At 47.2% G+C, this 19,204-nt stretch overlaps 1 protein-coding gene across 3 annotated transcripts; it reads right to left on the reverse strand.

Annotated features, from left to right (window-relative positions):
- Positions 1-496: 496 nt before the first annotated feature.
- On the reverse strand, positions 497-18,401 carry PARP16 (poly(ADP-ribose) polymerase family member 16; the record flags this gene model as incomplete). 3 transcript variants are annotated; one of them, XM_084240724.1, is made up of 6 exons in its annotated part: positions 497-632; positions 1,940-2,081; positions 3,459-3,630; positions 6,427-6,633; positions 8,766-8,903; positions 18,228-18,401. In XM_084240724.1, 6 exons carry the CDS (start codon positions 18,399-18,401, stop codon positions 497-499), a joined length of 969 nt encoding a protein of 322 aa, XP_084096850.1. The 3 variants fall into 3 exon arrangements, with proteins under 3 accessions (XP_084096850.1, XP_084096849.1, XP_084096851.1); XM_084240723.1 differs by having other exon boundaries at positions 497-635; XM_084240725.1 differs by lacking the exons at positions 6,427-6,633; positions 8,766-8,903.
- Between the last annotated feature and the right edge of the window lie 803 nt (positions 18,402-19,204).

Consider the following 19,204-nt stretch of genomic DNA (forward strand, 5'->3'; position numbering starts at 1 on the left):
AAAACAATCCCACTGACTTTTATGAGAAACATGACTGTTCCTCTTGGGTGTCTCAAGTCAAAACAAGGCAACTGCCTCGTGATTTATAGTCCCCACTACACATTTTCCGCCTTCCAGAAGGCATTAGAGAAAGGTCCAGCGTCTGCCAGGAGCAATTGTAAACACACCACTGACAGCTTGGACACGCTGTTTTTAAATGCAGCAGGACTTTTTCCTTTGGCCCTAGCTGAGAAGCCAACTCCCTAGGAATGTTTAGGAAGGAGCAGACAGGAAGGCTCCCCAAAACTTAAAGAGTGTGGGACCAGTGGGCCCCCTGACCAAAATGTGGCCTGGAGCATCATCAAAGGCAATCAATACATTTATGGCATATGAAATTATCCGGTGGTCCCAAACTGATCTCCAGGCACAGCCCGGCGAGACGTGGGGCACGGAGGGTCGGAAAAAAGTGGTCATAAGGCACATGGCTGAGGCGGCCCCCACACCAGGCCCAGAAAGGTTATCTCTTCGCACGATTCCAAAAGTGTTGGAAAGCTGAGGAGTTGATGACACTCACTATGAGCAGCAGCAGCAGATATAGGGATATCATGACCGTAAACCAATGGCTGGAAAACCAGGAGAGCTGGCTTGAAGCCCTGCTTAAGGGGGAAAAAAAAGTGACGTTGGCAAAAGGAGAAAAACATTTTTTTTAAGTGTATGCAACAACTTCTGGCTTAAAGAAGACGAAATGATGAATTTCATCCTCTGAGCGAGTCATGAAATGAAGTTTCGTGCGTGCTCCTTTGCTGGAGAAATCTGGGGCTGCTGGCGCCGACACTGACACGCCTTTCACCAGAACATTTTCTAAATGTACAAAGACAGCTATGCAATGAGCTCATCCTGATCTTCGCTTTTACAGCTCCTCTTGTACCTTTTATAACCCCTCTTTTCTTAAGCAAGACTTCGGTATCTAGAAGAACAACCTCGCTCGGGGTGTCTGTCCAGATGGCAGCAGGTGATTTAACAAAAGTCTTTTCACTTGTAGACATGCACAGACATCAATCCAAGCGAGGGAAATCCTCTTTGGCCCACTGGGAGATGATCTAAATCATCCAAGAGTGCTCTAAAGAGACACTCCAGGGAGAAGTAGGAAGGAATGGAATTTTCAAGTAGAAAAAGCCAGATGATATTAAACCAAAGGCTAATGTCCACCAGACTCGGAAATCCTATAAAAATTTCCCAGATTTGGAGGGGAAAGAATTTTAATGTCTATGAAATCCTCAAGTGTAGAAACCACTGGCGTGTAAAAGCAGGAGTAGGGAATGTGAAGTGACTCCCTTTCCTGACCTACTACTCATCTGCTGCTCACCCCTGTGAGAAGCTCTACCGTGGACCCCAACAATACAATGACATCTCAAAACGACCCCTGACCCTGGAGAGCCCAGAACATCCCCCCATGACCATACTGTGGAAACATGAGGCATCCATCATGGTTCCAGGAGCTGGAAAGCCTCACCTGCTGTTGGGCTCAGCACCCTCATCTTGAAGATGAAGATGAAGCAGCTCAGGGCCAGAGGAGCAGGCAGTGGTTCAGCAGCCACTGTGGGAAGTGCCGAGCCGGCCATCGTCTAGTCAACACCCTGCCTCTCAGTTGAACGTGACTGGTATTCAGACAACAATCAGAAGCTCAGTGGCTGAGAGGCCTCATGGTTGGAGCAGCCAATTTGGCTTCATACAGTCCCTCAGGCTAGTTGTGTTTACGAACCTCTCTCTTCCGCCCCTGAAGAGCCAGTCCTCATGGAGCCAGCACCACCTCTTATTTGATCTATAGTCCTTACCGTTCCCCATGCCTCCCACTGTGCTTTAGATACTTACATATATCTGGGGTCTAAGGCTGGGGGATAGGGCTAAAGGCTGCCACCTTTAGTTGTCCCCCAGGACCTCACACAGGGACCATCCTTACCTCTTGGGCTGCTTCTGCGCATACACTAGCAGGTACTTCACTCTCAGGAGCTGGTTATTGGTGACCACAAAGTACTTGGGAGGGATGTCTCCCCCTTCACTGTGTTTAATTCTCGCCCTCCTGCGATCTATCTCCTTGGAATCTGGTAACAAGAGTAAAGCACAACTTTACTTGCAGAAGGAGGGAATACAATAATAGAAGAAGCAAATTATGAAAATGAACAGAAACAGATCAAGTCTCTTGATCCTGAGAATACATAAGCCTCAACAGGCTGAAAAAGCGGCACTAAAAAACAGTGACAGACAGACCAGGGTAGAAAAAAAAGAACAGAAAATATTATAAAAGAGAGACAGGGAAAAACCTCAACCGAGAGAGAAAATAAGAGGGAAGAAGCAGATTAACAGCAAAAACAGAATAATAATCTGGGGTGGGAACAGAGCAGGACTTGACCTGAAACAAGTCTTTTAGCAAGCATTTTGAATTTGTCAGGCTGGATCTGAGCCTCTTAAAACACTTATATTCCACCCTTTGTGCTAAGACTTGTTTAAAAAAATCCAAAACTGTTCTTTTAGTAACATGAAAAAGCTTTACCAAAGGGGGGAAAAAAAAGGCCAGAGCTTCGTGACAGCAGACATTGCAAGGTTTTGTTTTGATGTTTAATGTCACTGTTTGCAAGCTTCCTAAGAATTATAAATGCAAATATATTCATGCTGTCTGGTTTGGAAGGGTGGCGTCAGACCCGGGCCGTTCCTCAGATTCCAGTTGGTTTACATTAGAGGCCAGGAACAGACAGTTTTCTCAATTTTCCTTATCTCAGTGGAACCAAAAGTCCGGTTTGGGAGACTAGAATGACAGCTCTGTGATTCTTCCACCTTTAAGCAAAAAGCAGGGGGCACAGGGCAAACATGCTAGTAAGGGACATATGAGGTGGGGTGGGCAGTGGACTGCTGGCAGGCAGCTAGTCATCTGCTCCCTGGAGAGTCAGGAATTTGCTCCCCAAGGCCTCATTTGCCCCTCACATCCTCCAGGGACTCTGGAACCCACCAGAACAGCCAAGAAGGACAGGGTCTGGACCTACATCTTTAGCTTCAGTTTAACAAGTAATTATTGGACTTCAAATATGTACCCCGCTCCTTGCTGATAACAGGTACCTAAGAGTGAGTAAGACTAGTTTCTGCTCTGAAGGGGCCCGTGCTCGGGCCTCATACATGTTAATCTCATCTCCTCCCCAATGTTTTCCCTCAGCACTTGGCCCCACCATGACTACTTTTCCTCTGAGCTGCCTTTGTAGATGTCACAGCCCCCTCATCTGGCACGCCTTACACACTGCCCTGTATTAAGTGATATAGAGTCCATTATGTGTTCAATCCCTAAGGAGACTACTCACTTCTTGAAGGCAGGTCCCTGTCCCATACTGCTCTGGACTCAATCTATCTCTCAGCAGGCAATGGGAACTCCACCCAACAGCTGGGCCAACAGCAAGGGCGTCAGCCTAGCGCCTGGCCAAGCACTCACTCACCCTTCTTCTTGATTTGGCACTTGACATCTGGATGGTCAATGACCTCGCACACAGCCACGCAGCTGAGGATGGGGCCCAGGAGGCTGCGCTGCCACCCATGGCCGTGAGGACTATAAATGAGAGCCAGGCTCAAGTCACTGGTGAGGTAGGTCCCTTCTCCAAACAAGGATGTCTGGAACAGCAGATGCCAACAGAGAAAGAGGACGTGATGAATGCAGAGCTGGCACAGCAAGATGACACAGGTCTTCAATAGAATCGTACACACAACATTTTCAAATCTTTCTTTTCCCAGCAAAAGGCATAAGATCAAATAATCCCATGACATCATCATAGATTTATTACTAAATACAGTCTTATCTGACGACATTTTAATTGATTGTGAATGTGGCCAATTAGCTTGGTGAACTATTAGTTCTTGCAGTCAAGATTGAGAGGGAAAAACATAGGTATAAGAGTCCAAACAGACCTGAATTGAACCCTGCTTGTACCCTTAACAAGCTGGCAAGTTACATAAACTATCTGGGTCTCAGTTTCAATGCTGATAACAGAATCTCCTTCATAAAGTGACAGATGAGGAGTCAATGAGATAATGTACACAAAACATCCAGCAGGAGCCCTGGCACACAAGAGAGGCAGGCAGTGTATGTACTGTAGCTCATACAATAATCCCTTATGAATGTATTAAGCATTTTATACGGGCTTGCAGAAGCAATTTCACACACTTATATTTGGGGAGGGAGAATCATACCTGAGGGGTCGGTAATGTGTGTCATTACTAAGAAAAGAACTGAATGTCTCAGGCCAAAAACTGTAACCAAATAAGAAAGGGTAAGTTTCACTCCTTGTGTAAGCACTGACCAAGAAAATGTCCAAAAATCTAGGATACAGCTCCCTGATGGTAGGTGTTAACTTGGGGGCCTCCCTAGAAAGCATGCAGGTAAAAGAAAAGGATCTCAGGTGATACATCTGCAATTTGAGGCTGTAGCAGTCAATAGCAAACACATACTTTGCCAGTGGTCGACATCAATAATTTACCGTATGGCCAACATAAAAATGTCCATGATGGGCCCCCATTCACACTGACTCAGAATCCTTCTCAACACATAACACTCCAGGTAGCTGCTACCAATGGATGGAATCTGACATTTGAGTTGAGGTTCAACTGTTATCCCTGAGCCACAGTAGCAGTATTTCAAGACGACAAGTGGACTCAAACTGCACACTGAATTGAGAAATTAGAAATTGAGAGGAACTGAAAATTAGGAATTGAGAAATGGCCTATTCAGTGATACCAAGCTTCCATAAAAGCCAATTAAGTGAAACTTAGGAGAAATGAAATGAGACATTGTTTGGTCTTTAGGAAGCCTTTTGCCACGCAAGGCAGTGTCCCCATGCTTCAAAAGCTGACATGGACATTGCATTTGCCTTGATCTGACCTCACAGCCATTCTCTGCTACATCTGCCATGTTTGTGCCCTTCCCCAGACTTGAGAAGCAAGAACAAGGCTGCTGTGAGTAAAGGTGTCCAAGACTGTGAAACTAGAGGTACCTCAACCATGAAAACATATCACAGCTTCAGCTGATAGGAAGGCTCTCTCAAGTCCTTGACTGAAATCCCAAACAGAAGAGGCCAGAAAGCATACACTTTATCCAAGGACTCAGCAGATACCTCTAATCAACAAACTCCTGGGGCAATAAAATGAAGGTTTGGTGTTACAAGAACATAATCTGCAGGCAACTTCTCCAGGTCAACTCTGGTGTGAAAGGGGGGCCTCTGGATTCCAGTAGCCTGACCGTGACAATAAGCTCAGAGCCAGTATAAACAAATCCATCACCCTCAGCAAAATCCAACCGCGCTAATCAGATGCAGCAGTGATGGGAAAGTCTCCCTAGCTCTGGTGCTGCATCAGCCCCAACTGAACCTGTGGATGATGGAGCCAGCCCTTCAGATAAGGCAGATGCTGCCACAACTGGGGGAAAAGTCTGCAGCTCTTCAACTACCCCTGATTCCCTTGACAACACTTTCTACAAGAGCTACTATGTCCTTGGTGCCTAGGGAGGGAAGAGCCCTGTGCACACATGTACTGTTTCAGTCCTCTCAGCACACCCGAGGACAGTCACCTTATCCTATTTTACAGATGACACTGAAGCTCAGAGAGTTAAAGTAATTTGCCCAGGGCCACAGAACTGCCAAGGTAGTCTTTTTTGGTCCCTGTTTGTACTCTTCGTCTACATATGATTAAGGGGCAAAATAAGTGCCAGCAGAAATGGGTGGTTAACATTGTTTTGACTCCTAAAAAAAGGGAAGGAAGGAGCTAAAAAGGGAAAGGACCTCTCCTTAACAAATTCTTCAATTTCTCCAACGGCCAACTTTGTTGTAATGTCTACAAGGCAAGTGTTACCCAAACTTCACTGTGCATATGAGGCACCTGGGGGTCCCAACAGAGTGAGATTTCTATCAGATGGCCCAGGGTGGGCCTGAGATTTCACATTTCCAGCAAGCTCCCAGGAGATGTGGAGGCCTCTGGCCCAGAGAGCGCATATTCACTATCGAGGGTTGGCCACACACTGTGATCACCTGTGAGCTTTTCAAGTCTACTTAGGTCTGGGCTCCTTTCAGAGTTTCTGATTTGATCAGCTAGGATATAGCCAGTCACTGGGATTTTTAAAAGCTCTCCAAGTGATTCAAAATGTGCATCCAAGGTTGGAACTATTTTTAAACTGATGCTTCTCAAACTGTAAATGGCATAGGAACTACCAAGGAGTCTTATTAAAACGCAGGCTCTGGCTCATACAGTCTAGAAGTGGGCCCAAGGTTCTGTGTTTTCACAGGCTCCCAGGTGGTGCTGCTGGTCTGCTGTGGTCAGCAAGGCCTGAGTGAACCTACCCACCCCTACTTGTAATACCCCCCTCCCAGGGTTCTGATCTCCCTCCCCCATTCCCACCATATTATCAGGTTTAGGCCCCACCTTGTTCAGGTGACAGTGCAGGCCATTGTGGATGATGGAATGGAAGTTTTCGAGGCGGCTCCCATGGAAGGCATAGATTAGGTCTCGTTCTCCTTTGGTCTCATAAAATTTGGCGTTCACTGGGTCAGAGTACTGGATTTCAAACAGAAAGTCCGGCACGGGGACAGGTGTGTGAGGAGCACCAGTCAGCTTTTGGATCTTTTCAAACTTGAAAATATGAAGGAAGCCACAATTTTATTTGGGAAACTGGTAAAATGTGCTGACAAAATGGCGCCCTAAAGCCTTGGTCAACTCCTATGGGCTCTATCAAGAGAAGATATGCTTTCATGAGAACAAAGACATCAATTTATAAACAAGCTCAGAGCTCAAGATTGCTCTCCTCTAGTGTTTTTCCTTACAGTAGGGTAAGGAGCAGGACTTGCTACTTCCAACAAAATACTTCTTATTTTCATAATACTTTCACATCTATTTCCTGCATTTCATCTACAATACTCTCAAGAGATACGAAGTTAGTTTTGATTGCAAAAATGGCCCCAAATGTTTCCTTCCACCCCAGTCCATACACCCCTCTGCAATGTGACTTTGCAGGTGGAATTCTAGCAATATTCCATCGAAAGGTGGAATCTACATCTTTGTCCCTTCAATCTGGGCTTGGCTATATGACTTGTCTTGGTCAATGGGACCTTGGTAAACCTACAACAAACAGAGACTAGTCATTCCTTGTCTGCTAGTAAGACAAGTCTGTTCCTTGTCTTATTAGCCTCTGTAAGGGAGAGCCTCTAGAAGAGTACCCCAGCCAGAGAAGCCAGCCCAGCTGAAGCTGTGGACATGTGAGACCACCCTTGATCAACCAGCAGCTTGCTTCCTATCCTAACCCTTCCCATCCCTCCATACAGAGCCACACAGAAGCAATCAATGTTGTTTTAAGCCACTAGATTTTAGGGAAGCCTTGTTGATACAGATAGGTAGGCTCCTTCCTAAAAGGTAATAATCCTCTTCAAGGCAAAGACCACATCATTCCCATGATTTCTAAAGAATAAACACAGACCATAGCCAATATGTTCTAAAGTTTTCTCTGAATGGTGATTAAATGAGGAAAAGAAGGGCAAAGTAACAAATACTGTTATACTGATGTCAGGTTGCCATGAAATGTCCTTTATTCTGAGGTCAGGACTATCCTCCATGTTGGGGCTAAAAATCCTTTTATAAAATGACAGTATATGGTAGGTTGATGTCTTTACTTGGTCAAAATAAAAAGCTGATAATCCTGGGCCCAACATTCCATTTTTAATGGAACTTAACTGGTCTATAAGCAAAAGTCAAGTAGCCATTGCCTTATCTACTTTACCTACAGTACCAGAACGGCCTCAGTACTTGATGCCTATACAAGATCTGAATAAATCACAATTTAACAACAACAACAACAGAAATTAAAAAACCTAGGGATCATCTAGGAATTATCAGACCAGCATAAACTATGGGTCTCTTGACTCTGATTCAGGGCTCTTTATGTTTTACCATCCAACACAGACAGACATCCCTAGATACGAGAATCTTGGATATCAAATTTTAAGCTGCTTAAGGAGGATTTTTGTCTTTGACAAAAGCTTATAAGCTTGAAAGTTCTTAAGTTTGATTATTGATTAATTTGCAAAGAACAGCACAGATAAACTCCTAAGGCCACTCAGGAACTAACACCGTATCAGGAATCCTCTAGCCCTTGTCATCCCACTCTGTGCCTGGAAGATCCCAGTGTCTGGTCTGTGGCAGAAACTGTACTGGGAGTGACACACAATTTATCATAGTGCCCCTCAATTTATAAATAGGGAAAGGGAGATTCAATAATGGATAAAAGTGGGTTTTGAAACCAGGGCCAGAGGATTTCCACACTTCAGGCACTGCTCTGTTTCCTGACAAGTGAACTTGACCAATGTCTCTAAAGATATGATCAAGGGCCTAACCTTGTCAGAAAACCCTGGGTGCTGATACCCAACATTTACTGAGTCCCTGAATATGCCCTTTCTAAGTGTGAAAATTCATTCTACTCTCACAGCCAGTCCAAGTATATTATTATCCCCACTTTATAGTTGAGGAAATCAAGGTGCTGAAATGTACCCAGTAACCTGCTCAAGGTCAGACAGCTAGTAAGAGCAAAAACACAGCTTAGTAATGTCATATGCAAGTTTCTGGGCCCTACTGCAGACACAGAATCAGAATCTCTGGGGCAAGGTCCCAGGAATCTGCATTTTCAACAGGCTCCTCAGGCCATTCTGGATCATAAGGAGGTTCCAGGGCCTGCCAGCCTTAGGAATCTGTGACCCTACAGACCAAAGTCTCACCTTTGACTTCCCTGTACTGTGGATTGTCAGGACCTTTGAGGATAAAATCCAGCTCACCAGGTCCCAGGACCGTTTGTCTTTGTCACCGGAGGACTGAAGCAGTTCTTTCAAGTTGGGTAACTTGCTGGCATCGGCAAGCTGAAGTGAGGAAAAACCTCCATTAGACAAAATGATAACCAGGGGCCCTCTAGTGGTAAGGCCTGTGACTTGCACTTCTTTCCTCTCAAGGGATTTCCTAAGAGGGAAATGCACAGGATTATAGAATCCCCTTTCCAAACATACCAACTCCCAGAGCTATGAACCTTGAAAGGTTATTTTGAAACTCATTTGTTATAAAACCTTGATGTGATTTTCAATCTTTATTCCACTTCTTGCTACTACTGCAGCAGTAACATTAATGTCTGATTATGGGTTGACACCTCACAGGAAGTACTACCAAATACACGGTATACCAAATATAAACAGCAGAAATGAATTTCCCATTAACCTGTTACCCCAGAGACTAGATAAAGGCCGTATGGCAAGTGTGCATGTAACTTGTCATAAAAATGACCCAGAATGGTAAACTGCACCCAGGCAGGAAGTTAACTGCATGGGAAGGCATGGTTTTGTTTTTTCTCGAGCGTGGTGACATTTTGTGAGGATCCTGGCCACTGTGTCTAAGCATTCTTACAGGAGTTCAGCCTCTGTGGCTTCACATGCTGAAGCAGCTCCTGTACCCACCCGATGCAAATCTCACCTCCTTACCCCTGAGCCGCTCTTGGGGGCAAAGACTAACTTCTGCACCTCTGTGAGGACTTCTGCAGAAACGGGATACCTGCTGCTGCCCTGCTGAAAACCCTGATCCAGCCCAGAGCCTTCTGATTGAAGCTGGCCCTAGGGTGGCTGCAGTAGGTTTCTGGGTGGGATAGTTTAGTTGTCACTATAGCACCTTTCTAAAATTGGAAAGACTCTGAATTCCAAAACATATGTGTGCCAGGATTCCTGATAAAGAACTCAGGCCCAATATTTTCTTCCCAGTATGGTCAGGACTTCTGGGGGCCAAGAACTATCGATGGGGCCTCCCTGCTGGTGCAAGGGTTAAGTCTCAGCACTGTGAAGCTATTGGCAGCCACTGCAGCATGAGTTCAAGCCACAGCCAGGGAGCTGACCCACATGGTGTGGCAGACCTCTCCTGTCTTGCCCGCTGCTCCCCTCAGCAGTGTATTTCAGTAGTCCACTTGTTCTGCTCCCTACTCTTTCACTGGTGAATCCTCTGCACCACTGGGCTACATCCCAGTTCTTGTATGCATAAATAAAAAAATAAATCTTAAAGAAAAACACATGGGTGTGTGGATGTATAAATTCTCCATGAGTGTTGGTGCTACATAGTAGGGAGGCAGAAAGGTAATGATTTTGATTTAAACCTATTCCTTGTCATGACAAAGGAAAGTGCTGTAAGGGGACCAGGCAGGACCTTAGTTGGGTAGAAGCCTGGGGTGGACAGCAAAAGTGTGGCAGAGGATGTGCTGAGTGACCTGGGTTTGATGTGCAAAGGCATAGCATGTAGTCAGGGAAGTGGATGGTGCTGTGGTTAATTTGCAGGCTCCCCTCCCTGGTGCCTGGATCCAAACCTGGCTTCTTATTCCCCATGCTAGCTGTGAGCCCTAGGTGAGTTGTTTGACTTCCTGTGTCTGTTTCCCCAAATATATAAGTGGGATAATATTAGTAGCCACTTCACAGGACGCCTGTGACAGTTAATCACATTAAGCAAGTACAGTGCTTAGAGCAATAGGCAGGTATCAAGTATTCTAATGTTAAGGGGACTGCCAAGATTGTGGTCATCATGAACTGCAGGTTCAGGTGGCGGCCCTAGAGTGCAGGGGAGGGGTCACCATGTGGACCAGGAGTGAGAAGGTGACAAGATCAGCCTGTGAAGGGCCTTGCACACCACCTTCACCCCCCACCCCACCCCACTGCACCAGTGAGGACTTTCATAAGCAAATATGGAGCCACCAAAGGTAACCTAAAGATGTGTTCCTCAGGTGGCCACCTACATGGTCTGCTGCCTACATAGTGCAGAGGACATCTGGAGCAGCCTACAGCTCATCTTGACCTCTTCTTCCCTTCTTTCTACTTCCGTTTCACACTCGTTCTTCCAGAGCCAGAGCTGAATCTTCTCTCCCAAGAGCCCTATGTCTTTCCTTCTCTGTGCTTCTACAGCTCCCTAATAAAACATTCCAGTCTTCAAGGTCAGCCAAAAGTCTCCTCCCCCATGAAGACTTCCCTGATCACTCTTGACATCTGTGCTCCTCAGCCCTTCCCTTGTCAATGCTCTATGCAGAATACTGCCGGTAGTTCACTCTCTCAAATCTGGTTTGGACAAATGCTTCCTGAAGTCCAAACATATCTTCCATATCCTGGAGACCCAGCAGCCAGCTGGGAGCCTGGTATGAAGATCAGAATGAGATAATAACAATTACTATTGGTAAGGCCTTATCATGTGAGAAGTTCTAGCATCATCTGATTTTATCCTCACAAAGGCTTATTTTAAAGGCAAAGAAAATAAGGGTTGGCGAGATTAAGCACCTTGCTTGTGCCACACAGCTTCAGCAGCAGGGAAATGACATGAAGCCAGGCAGCCTGACTCTGCAGTCTGTTCTCTGCAGTGCTTTCCTACCAAATCAATTGGAAAATTCAGTAATGGACTGAACATTTTTGCCGAAAGGGGCAATTCCAGAAGAACTTGGAGACACTGTTTGAGAAGCTAATCAGGTATATTCCCAGAGTCTCCCACCTACTCCACCCCTAATGATACAACCAAGACAGCTAGTGACTGTCCTAACCCTGTCAAAGGCAGGAAAAGGCGTGTGTATGTGCAGTACGGAGCAGGTGCAGGAGAGAGAAAGCCCTCCATCAGACAAGACTTATGAAGCCCTGAGGAGAATACATGCTGGGTGTTTCTGGGGTTTGGTGGGGAAGGCAGAGAGAAGGGTTCATGGGGCAGGGAGGTAAGGTGGGACCTGGTGTGATGGGGAAGATTTGGAAAAAGCACTCCCACTGGGAAAGAGCATGGGCACGCGGACACACAGAGAAGTGAATAGCGCCTGTCCCAAAAGGTGGCCCCCTGACTCAAATGATCCCAGGGCCAAAGAGGTGATCAGCATGAGTAAGGGAAGAGTCTAGGAAAGAGTGGTGCAGGCTATGTCAAACAGGGAGGGCCCAGCCACCCACTACCAGCTGTGTGCCCAAGGGTGATCTCCACCCAGGCTGTGGGCCCTCCAATTTTTTCTTATTTTATAAAGAAATCAACAAGCTGCATTTTTTAAAAAAAATTCAATTTCTAAAAGGCTAGAGGAGAAACAAAACTGATCAGGTCACAGACCACACTTCTGTTCTGGGGAACAGGAAGGATTTAACTGAGAGGGAGCTGTGGACACTTGGAGAGGGATATGGGCCATGTCAGAGTCACAAGGGTTTCAGAAATGTCTCTCAGGAAAGAAGTGGATTCAGTGACTGAGTGGCCAAGGGCAAGGAACCACCAAGGGACAGGCAGAGAAGACCAATGAAATAATGCAACCTCCCTGCTGTGAGTCAGGAATAGGCAGGACAGCCCAGGGGCACTGCAAAGTTGCAGATCACAATCTCCTGGGAAGGAGGCCCAGGAATCTGCATTTGCATGTTACCACAGGTGATTCTTATCACCAGAAACAAATGGGAATAACCGGGTTTAGCTGTTAAACAATGATGTCCTAGAAGGGCTGGCAGCAGGAAAAAAGAACATTTTTTTATAATCCTTGTCCAGGAAAGCACCAGAGGTCATAATTACTAGATGTGGGTGGAGGTGCTGGAAGGAAATAACCAAAGTTACAGCCAAGGTCCCCAGCCTCAGGGATCAGACAAATAGAATGATACCTGGAACCGTAGGGTAGGTGGGATGAGGGAGCTGGCGGCTGCTGAGTTGAAGGCTGGAAAGGGGTAAGCCCCAGATACAAACAGATACACCTTGCTTGCACAAATCTAAGGTATGAAAATCTAGACTCACTAAAACAAACTGAGGTGAGAGCCTACAAGAGAACTCTTCACAAATGCAGTCATGATGGGGACCCTTTAAAAGAGTGGTTCTCCACCCTGGCTACATGCCAGCATTACCTGGGAGCTGGAGAGTGTCTGCCACTGGCACAGATGCTGATTAGCTGACGAAGACAAAAGTAAGAGAACCTACATACATCACTGAGGTGTTAGGAAGATTAAATGAGTTACACTAGAAATAGCTCAGGACATGATTGGGCAAATAGTGAGTGCTACTGGTATCATGTGATACTGTGCTGTTATTACCACTAACCAAACTAATCAAATGTCCCTCTCTAGAGGTCAAAGAGGTGATCAGCGTGAGTAAGGGTCTGCTTAGGAAAAGCCAGCACTTCTGGGATGGCTGGCAAAGGAGGGGGTGGTGTACACTGGAAGGATGGATCCCACCCTGGGTTCTCCATATCACCATGCCACAGGCTGAGACATCTTTCCAGCCACATTCTCACTGAGAGTCACATCACATTATATCTATGTCCCTATCATTTTATATCTGTATACTATCTCTTCAGATACCATCTTTGAGAGCAGAGAAATAAAAAGGTGATCTGAGAGGCTGAGCACTTTACCTTGAGATATCCAATATGTACCCAAATGAACATTTTATTGACCGAACTGAATCTAATTGTTAAAGCTGATGGTTGCTCATGAAAATGATCAAATCAATAGGAGAAATTTCAAACTACATATTCTCTGCAAGTAAACAAAATATCCTAATGCCCAGATCTCATCAACCTCAGACCAATTAAATCAGAATCTCAGGAGGTGAAACCCAGACATTAGTATTTTTTTTAATTTTTTTAGATTTATTTTTAATTATTTATGCATACAAGAACTGGTGTGTAGGCCAGAGGTGTGGGGAGGGGGTGAGAGGATTCACCAGAGACAGAGTAGGGAGCAGAACAGGCAGATCCACTGAAATGTCCTGCAGAGGAGAACAGCGGATGAGGCAGGACAGGTCTTCTGCACCATGTGGGTCAGCTCTCTGGCCAGGGTTGGAACTCATGCTGTCTGGCTGCTGATAGCTTCATAGTGCTGAGACTTAACCCCTTGCACCACTAAGGAGGCCCCATGACATTAGTATTTTTTAAATCTTCCCAGGTGATTCCAGTATGAATCAATATTGAGAAGCTTATAAAAAATGATCTCCCTCAGTAAATGTCAATACTCAATTTCCAGTCTAGAAATTAGCATCAAAAGTTTTCCTTAGAAAGGTTGTTAGCCTGTGAGACAGCAATTTCAACCTCTTGGAATTTATCTTAATAACTGGAGACATAAACAATGATTAACATAGAAGGATGTTTGCCATAGCACTATTTGTAAAAGCAAACGTTAAAAAAATTTTTGAACGAACCCTGAGGTGAGTCGTGGCCCAGCTGTCCCTTAAAGGATGAAGAACAGTTTACCTGGAGAAAGAGGGGGATGGCATGGGGAGGACAGACACGCCCCAGAGTGAGGACAGAGAGGAACTGAGCCTGCTTTAACCCAGATGTCAGCAGCAAGAGAGCCAAAATGGTTAATGGGAACAGGGTAGGCTAGATGTAATGCTTAACAGACCTGTGAGCACACAATCTTGTTAAAATGCAGGTCCTGACTGGTAGGCCTAGGAGGGGCCTGATATTCTGCATTTCTAACAATCTTCCTGGGGACACCATTGTGCTGGTCCTCAACTTGAGTGGCAAAGTACCCAGAATTAATACAAAGGAACCCTGGCTCCCCTGCCCAGCTCCCACCTATAGGCTAGTGGAGAACTAAGGTATGGTGTTTTCTAGGGGAAAAACAAAACAAAGCTGAAGTTGGAGGTTAATAATCAGGGGTATAGGATATCCCAAGAATGCTCAGATTCTCTGACCTGATAAAGGTTTTGCAATCCTTGTCCCAAGGAACAAGGTCAGAAATCTTCAGACTGGGTGTTCAACAAGCATCCAATTTGATTCCTAAAACAGCTGATAAGCATCTCCCAGGTCAGGCACTGGGAATACAAAGAACTCCCAGGGCCTCCCTTGGTGGCACAGCGAGTTGAGCACAGCGCTGTGAAGCTGTCTGCAGCCTTTGCAACGCGGGTTCGGTTCCTGCTGACCAGGGAGATATCCACATGGCGTGGCAGACCTCTCCTGTCTTGCCCACTGCTCACCTCAGCAGTGCTTCCAGACCGTCTGCCTGTTCAGCTCCCTGCTCTGTCTCTGGTGAATCCTTTCACCCTCCCGCGCCTCTGGCCTGTACCCCAGCTCTTGTATAAATAAAATAAATCTTTAAAAAAAAAAACAAAACAAAGAACTCCCAGTGTAAAATCAAAGAGGTCACTCAGAATAAAAATGTTCTCAAAATGTTCTCAAAAAAGGCACCTGAGAAGATTTGGGGCTTTGAAGACTGTGACAGGATAAATCCATGGCCCTGAGTAAAGGTTCAGCTGGGGCATGCTCAGAAAAGCAATCATAAAGTAATTTAAGTTAGAGGACACTTTTTGGAAACTGCAACATATGTGTTATAAGTGTGTAACAACACCTTGTAGTGCAGAGAAAATTAAAATGGCTGAAAGTAATCAACTATTTCACATTACTTCCCAATGCTTGTAGCTAAACAAATGAAAGTGAGAGATTATTAAACAGTTCCTTACCTCCCCTCTTCCAGTAACCACAAAATGATCCAGAAGGTCTAGTCCAGAGTTGATTTCCTTTTCTTTAAAAATTAACCTTTGAGTTAAATACAGGTCCAGATGCCAAGTTCACAGCATCTTTTCTGTAACCCATGATGTATGGCAAATGAAACCTAGATTTAGGTAATAAGAACGTGTGTGCCCCCCTTTGCCTGGGAAGCCAGTCCCATGCGCAGAGAATCTGTGCAACCTGCTGGTTTCCCCATGATGGCACCCACTAAGGAATATGGCAACAGAGCAGGGCAGCAAGTATCTGTCTGTGTTTCTCCATTGGCCCTTGACAGAAAGGGTGCACTCAAAAGGGCCCAGTGAGCCCCATTAGAGAGACGGTCTGTCCCTACAGAGAGCTACCTGAATAGCCCATGCTTTCCTATGGGACTACAGATATGGAGGAAGGGTCTGCCCCAAGCTGAGAGCACTGACACTATGGGGAGGGATGTGGGAAAGGGTGAGCTCTAACAGGGACACGTCTCCTTTATTGGTATCAGTTGTATTTTTTAATAACAAAAGTATACTTAAACATTACTTACATAATTAAAAATAAACTTTAGATGTTGTAGAATAAATACATTTTTAAAAAGCATAAACAAAAACAATTCCAAATCTCCCTTCGCTTTTATCCTATATGCTTCAAACAAACAAGATTCTGGGGCCTCCCTGGCGGCCCAAGGAGTTGAGATGCAGTTTGATCCCCGGCCAGGGAGCTACCCACATGGCGCAGCAGACCTCTCCTGTCTTGCCCGCTGCTCCCCTCAGCAGTGTATTTCAGTCCATCTGCCTGTTCTGTTCCCTGCTCTGTCTCTGGTGAATCCTTTCACCCCCCCCCCAACTCTGGCCTGTACCCTAGTTCTTGTATGTATAAATAAATAAAATCTTTAAAAGAAAAAAAAAAAAGATTCTGTTTGCCAAGGAGACCTTCCAGAAGAGAGAGTACACTGAACATTCTCACTCACTTTCTTGGTATAAACTATAAACCGCATAGTGGGGCACAATCTCTGGTGATTTTGGTTCATCTTACTCCACTCTCTCCCACTGTCTACTCCTGTCCCTAATCATCTCACCCCACCACCATAGAGGGCTCTTAGTAACGCATCCTGGATCTCACTAATGCCCTCCCTTGCCCAAAGAGAAAATCTACACATTTTGGCAAGACATGCTCAGCCCTGTGTGCTCATCTCTTCCTGCTTCCCGCAACAGCCACATTAAAACAATAGACTTGTCCTTCGCAGCAAACTCCTGACTTTCTGCCCATTCTGCCGCTCCTCTGAATAAATACCCCTTTCCTCTTCTCTGCTCCTTGAAATTCGACAAGTCTCTAGTAACAGCCTGGCACCACTGCCATGATTAGTGCTCCCTGACTCCAGCCCACTGCCAGGGCCCTGCTCTGGACTTCCCCAGAGTATAGCCAAGCACACTGTTAACCTCTGTATTCTTTGTTAATTCTGTATTCGCAGCACCCGGCCTACAGCAGGAACTCCATAAATCTATTGACCAAAACTGAAGGAACTTTCATGCCTAGGCTCTGATATCACAAACACACAAAATCGAGTATCTGAATTTGCAAAACAAAGCTTGGGGGAAATCTGTTCAGCTTTCCCCTTTCTCTGACTTCCAATCTCTTCCTGTACCCTGAAATGCTTGGGCACAGTGGTCAAGACCTAAGCTCCCCTCAATTAGAATGCAGTGGGCCAGGTGGGGGAGGTCAAGGGGCTGAGCCTTTGCCCCTCAGCTTCCTGAAAGTGATAGCAAAGAGAGAACCTAACAGTGACCACCTCATCAGAGATAATTCTAAGCATATTGATTCTGAATGTTTCCTTTAATCTGTTAATGTGGCTCATAACACTAATGATTTTCTAAAGTTGAATTAATTTTGCATTCCTGGGATAAACTCATCCTGTTAATGAGGAATTACTTTTTTTTTATACATTGCTAGCTTCAGATCCTAATATTTTATAGAGGATTTTGACATTTATACTCAAGAATGATATAGATCTGTAATTTTCTTTTTTGTATCATCTTTATCAGATTCAGATTCTGGGTTATACTAGCCACTTTCTCAATACTCTGGAATAGTTCATGTAAAACTGGAATTACTTATTTCAGTAATTGGTAGAACTTACCAATGAAGACAACCAAGCCCTGAGCTTTCTTTTAGGAAAAATATTTGACGATTAATTCAATTTATTCAATAATTGTAGGCTATTTTGGTCTCAGTAAATTATAGTTTTCTAGGTAATTCCAAATATTTGGATTGCAAAGATAACTGTTATCCAGAAAGCTGACCCCTGGGTGAACTCTGCCAGAAATTAAGTGCCTTATGAATCATCAGAAAAATGACTGTTCATATACGTACTATACACGACCTAGAAAAGTCGTGTTCATACAGAACTTGAAGATGGAGGTCCGGGTGACTTGGTGACTTTGGGACAGACAACTCCCTATTTAGCAGAATCAGTTGCTGCAAATCAACAGCTACGGCTGGCCATGCTAAAAGAAAATTGGGGGGGGGGGGCTCACACCACTATTCCTTACTTCACTCCTGGGAATCGCTTGTCTTCAACAAGAGAAAACAGTCCTGGAAGACACTGGCGTGTGGGGAGTGTTTTGGGCGCGGGGACACCTTCCCGAGGCCCGGCTGGGGGTGCAAGTCTGGGGCCTGGTATGTTTACAAACGCCGGTTCCGCGGGCCACGTGGCCCGGGTCGGCGCGGGGCGGGGGCGGCATCGGAGCACACTCACCAGGGCCTCAAAGTCCTTGCAGTCGCGGTGGGCATAGGACGCGGGAAAAGGCCGCAGCACAGAGTCGCGCTTGTAGCTCTGCAGGGCCGAGGCGAAGAGGCTGCACCGCAGGTCCGCGGCCAGCACGTCGCGGCCCGCCGCCTCCCTGACGGCCGCCCTGGCTGCCGGCTGCATCCCAGGCCGCGGCCCGTCGCCGGGGAGGGCGCGCCGGTGGGGAGCGGGGGCGCTGGCCCCGGGGACCGGGGGTCGGAGGGGACCGGGCTCCCCGTCCGAGGCGGAGCTGGGCAGAGGGCGAGGTGACAGGGGTGCGGCCGCGGGCTCGAGCGTCTCCTGCGGGGTTCTGGGCCGGGGCGCCGGCTGCTGGGGGCGGAGACCGACGGCTCTAGAAGGGGGACCCTGCCCGGGGCACAGGTCAGGACAGGTGGGGGGCCGGGCCTGGGGCGGGGCTATGACAGGGGACGGGATGACAACGGCGGGAACGTGCTGACACGTGTCCTCCGCAGGGGTCCGGGACGCGGGGCGCCCCCGGGGGACGGCGGGCGGGGCTCCCCGCCAGCGCCGGGCCAGGCTGCGGTGCGGCCGGCGCGCTCCTGAACGGCCTCCGGGTGTCGCTGCCGGAGCCCCGGCGCCCTCCCCGCGGCCCGCGGCGCCGCCTGCTTCCAGCCAGCCGGGCACGTCCGCCCGCCGCGCCCTGCCCGCCGGAGGGCCCCGGGCCGGCCGCGCGCCCAGGCCTACCTCCCTCTCCGCCGCCGGCTCCCCGCGGCTCGCGCCCCGCCCCGCCCCGCGCCGCCCCGGGGCCCGCCCCCCACCCCCCGCCCCGGAGGCCGCGCCCGCCCCGCGCGACCCGAGAGGTCCCCGGCTTCCCGGCGCGCGGCCGGGGCGGAGCCGCCCGCGCCCCTGCGCCCCGGGCGCACCGAAGCCCGCCGCGGAAAATGGCACGGGCGCCCTTGGTGACCCGCCCTTGGACTTGCCTTTGT

The sequence above is a fragment of the Talpa europaea genome (genome assembly GCF_964194135.1).
Source record: "Talpa europaea genome assembly, chromosome: 8".
NCBI lineage: Eukaryota > Metazoa > Chordata > Mammalia > Eulipotyphla > Talpidae > Talpa > Talpa europaea.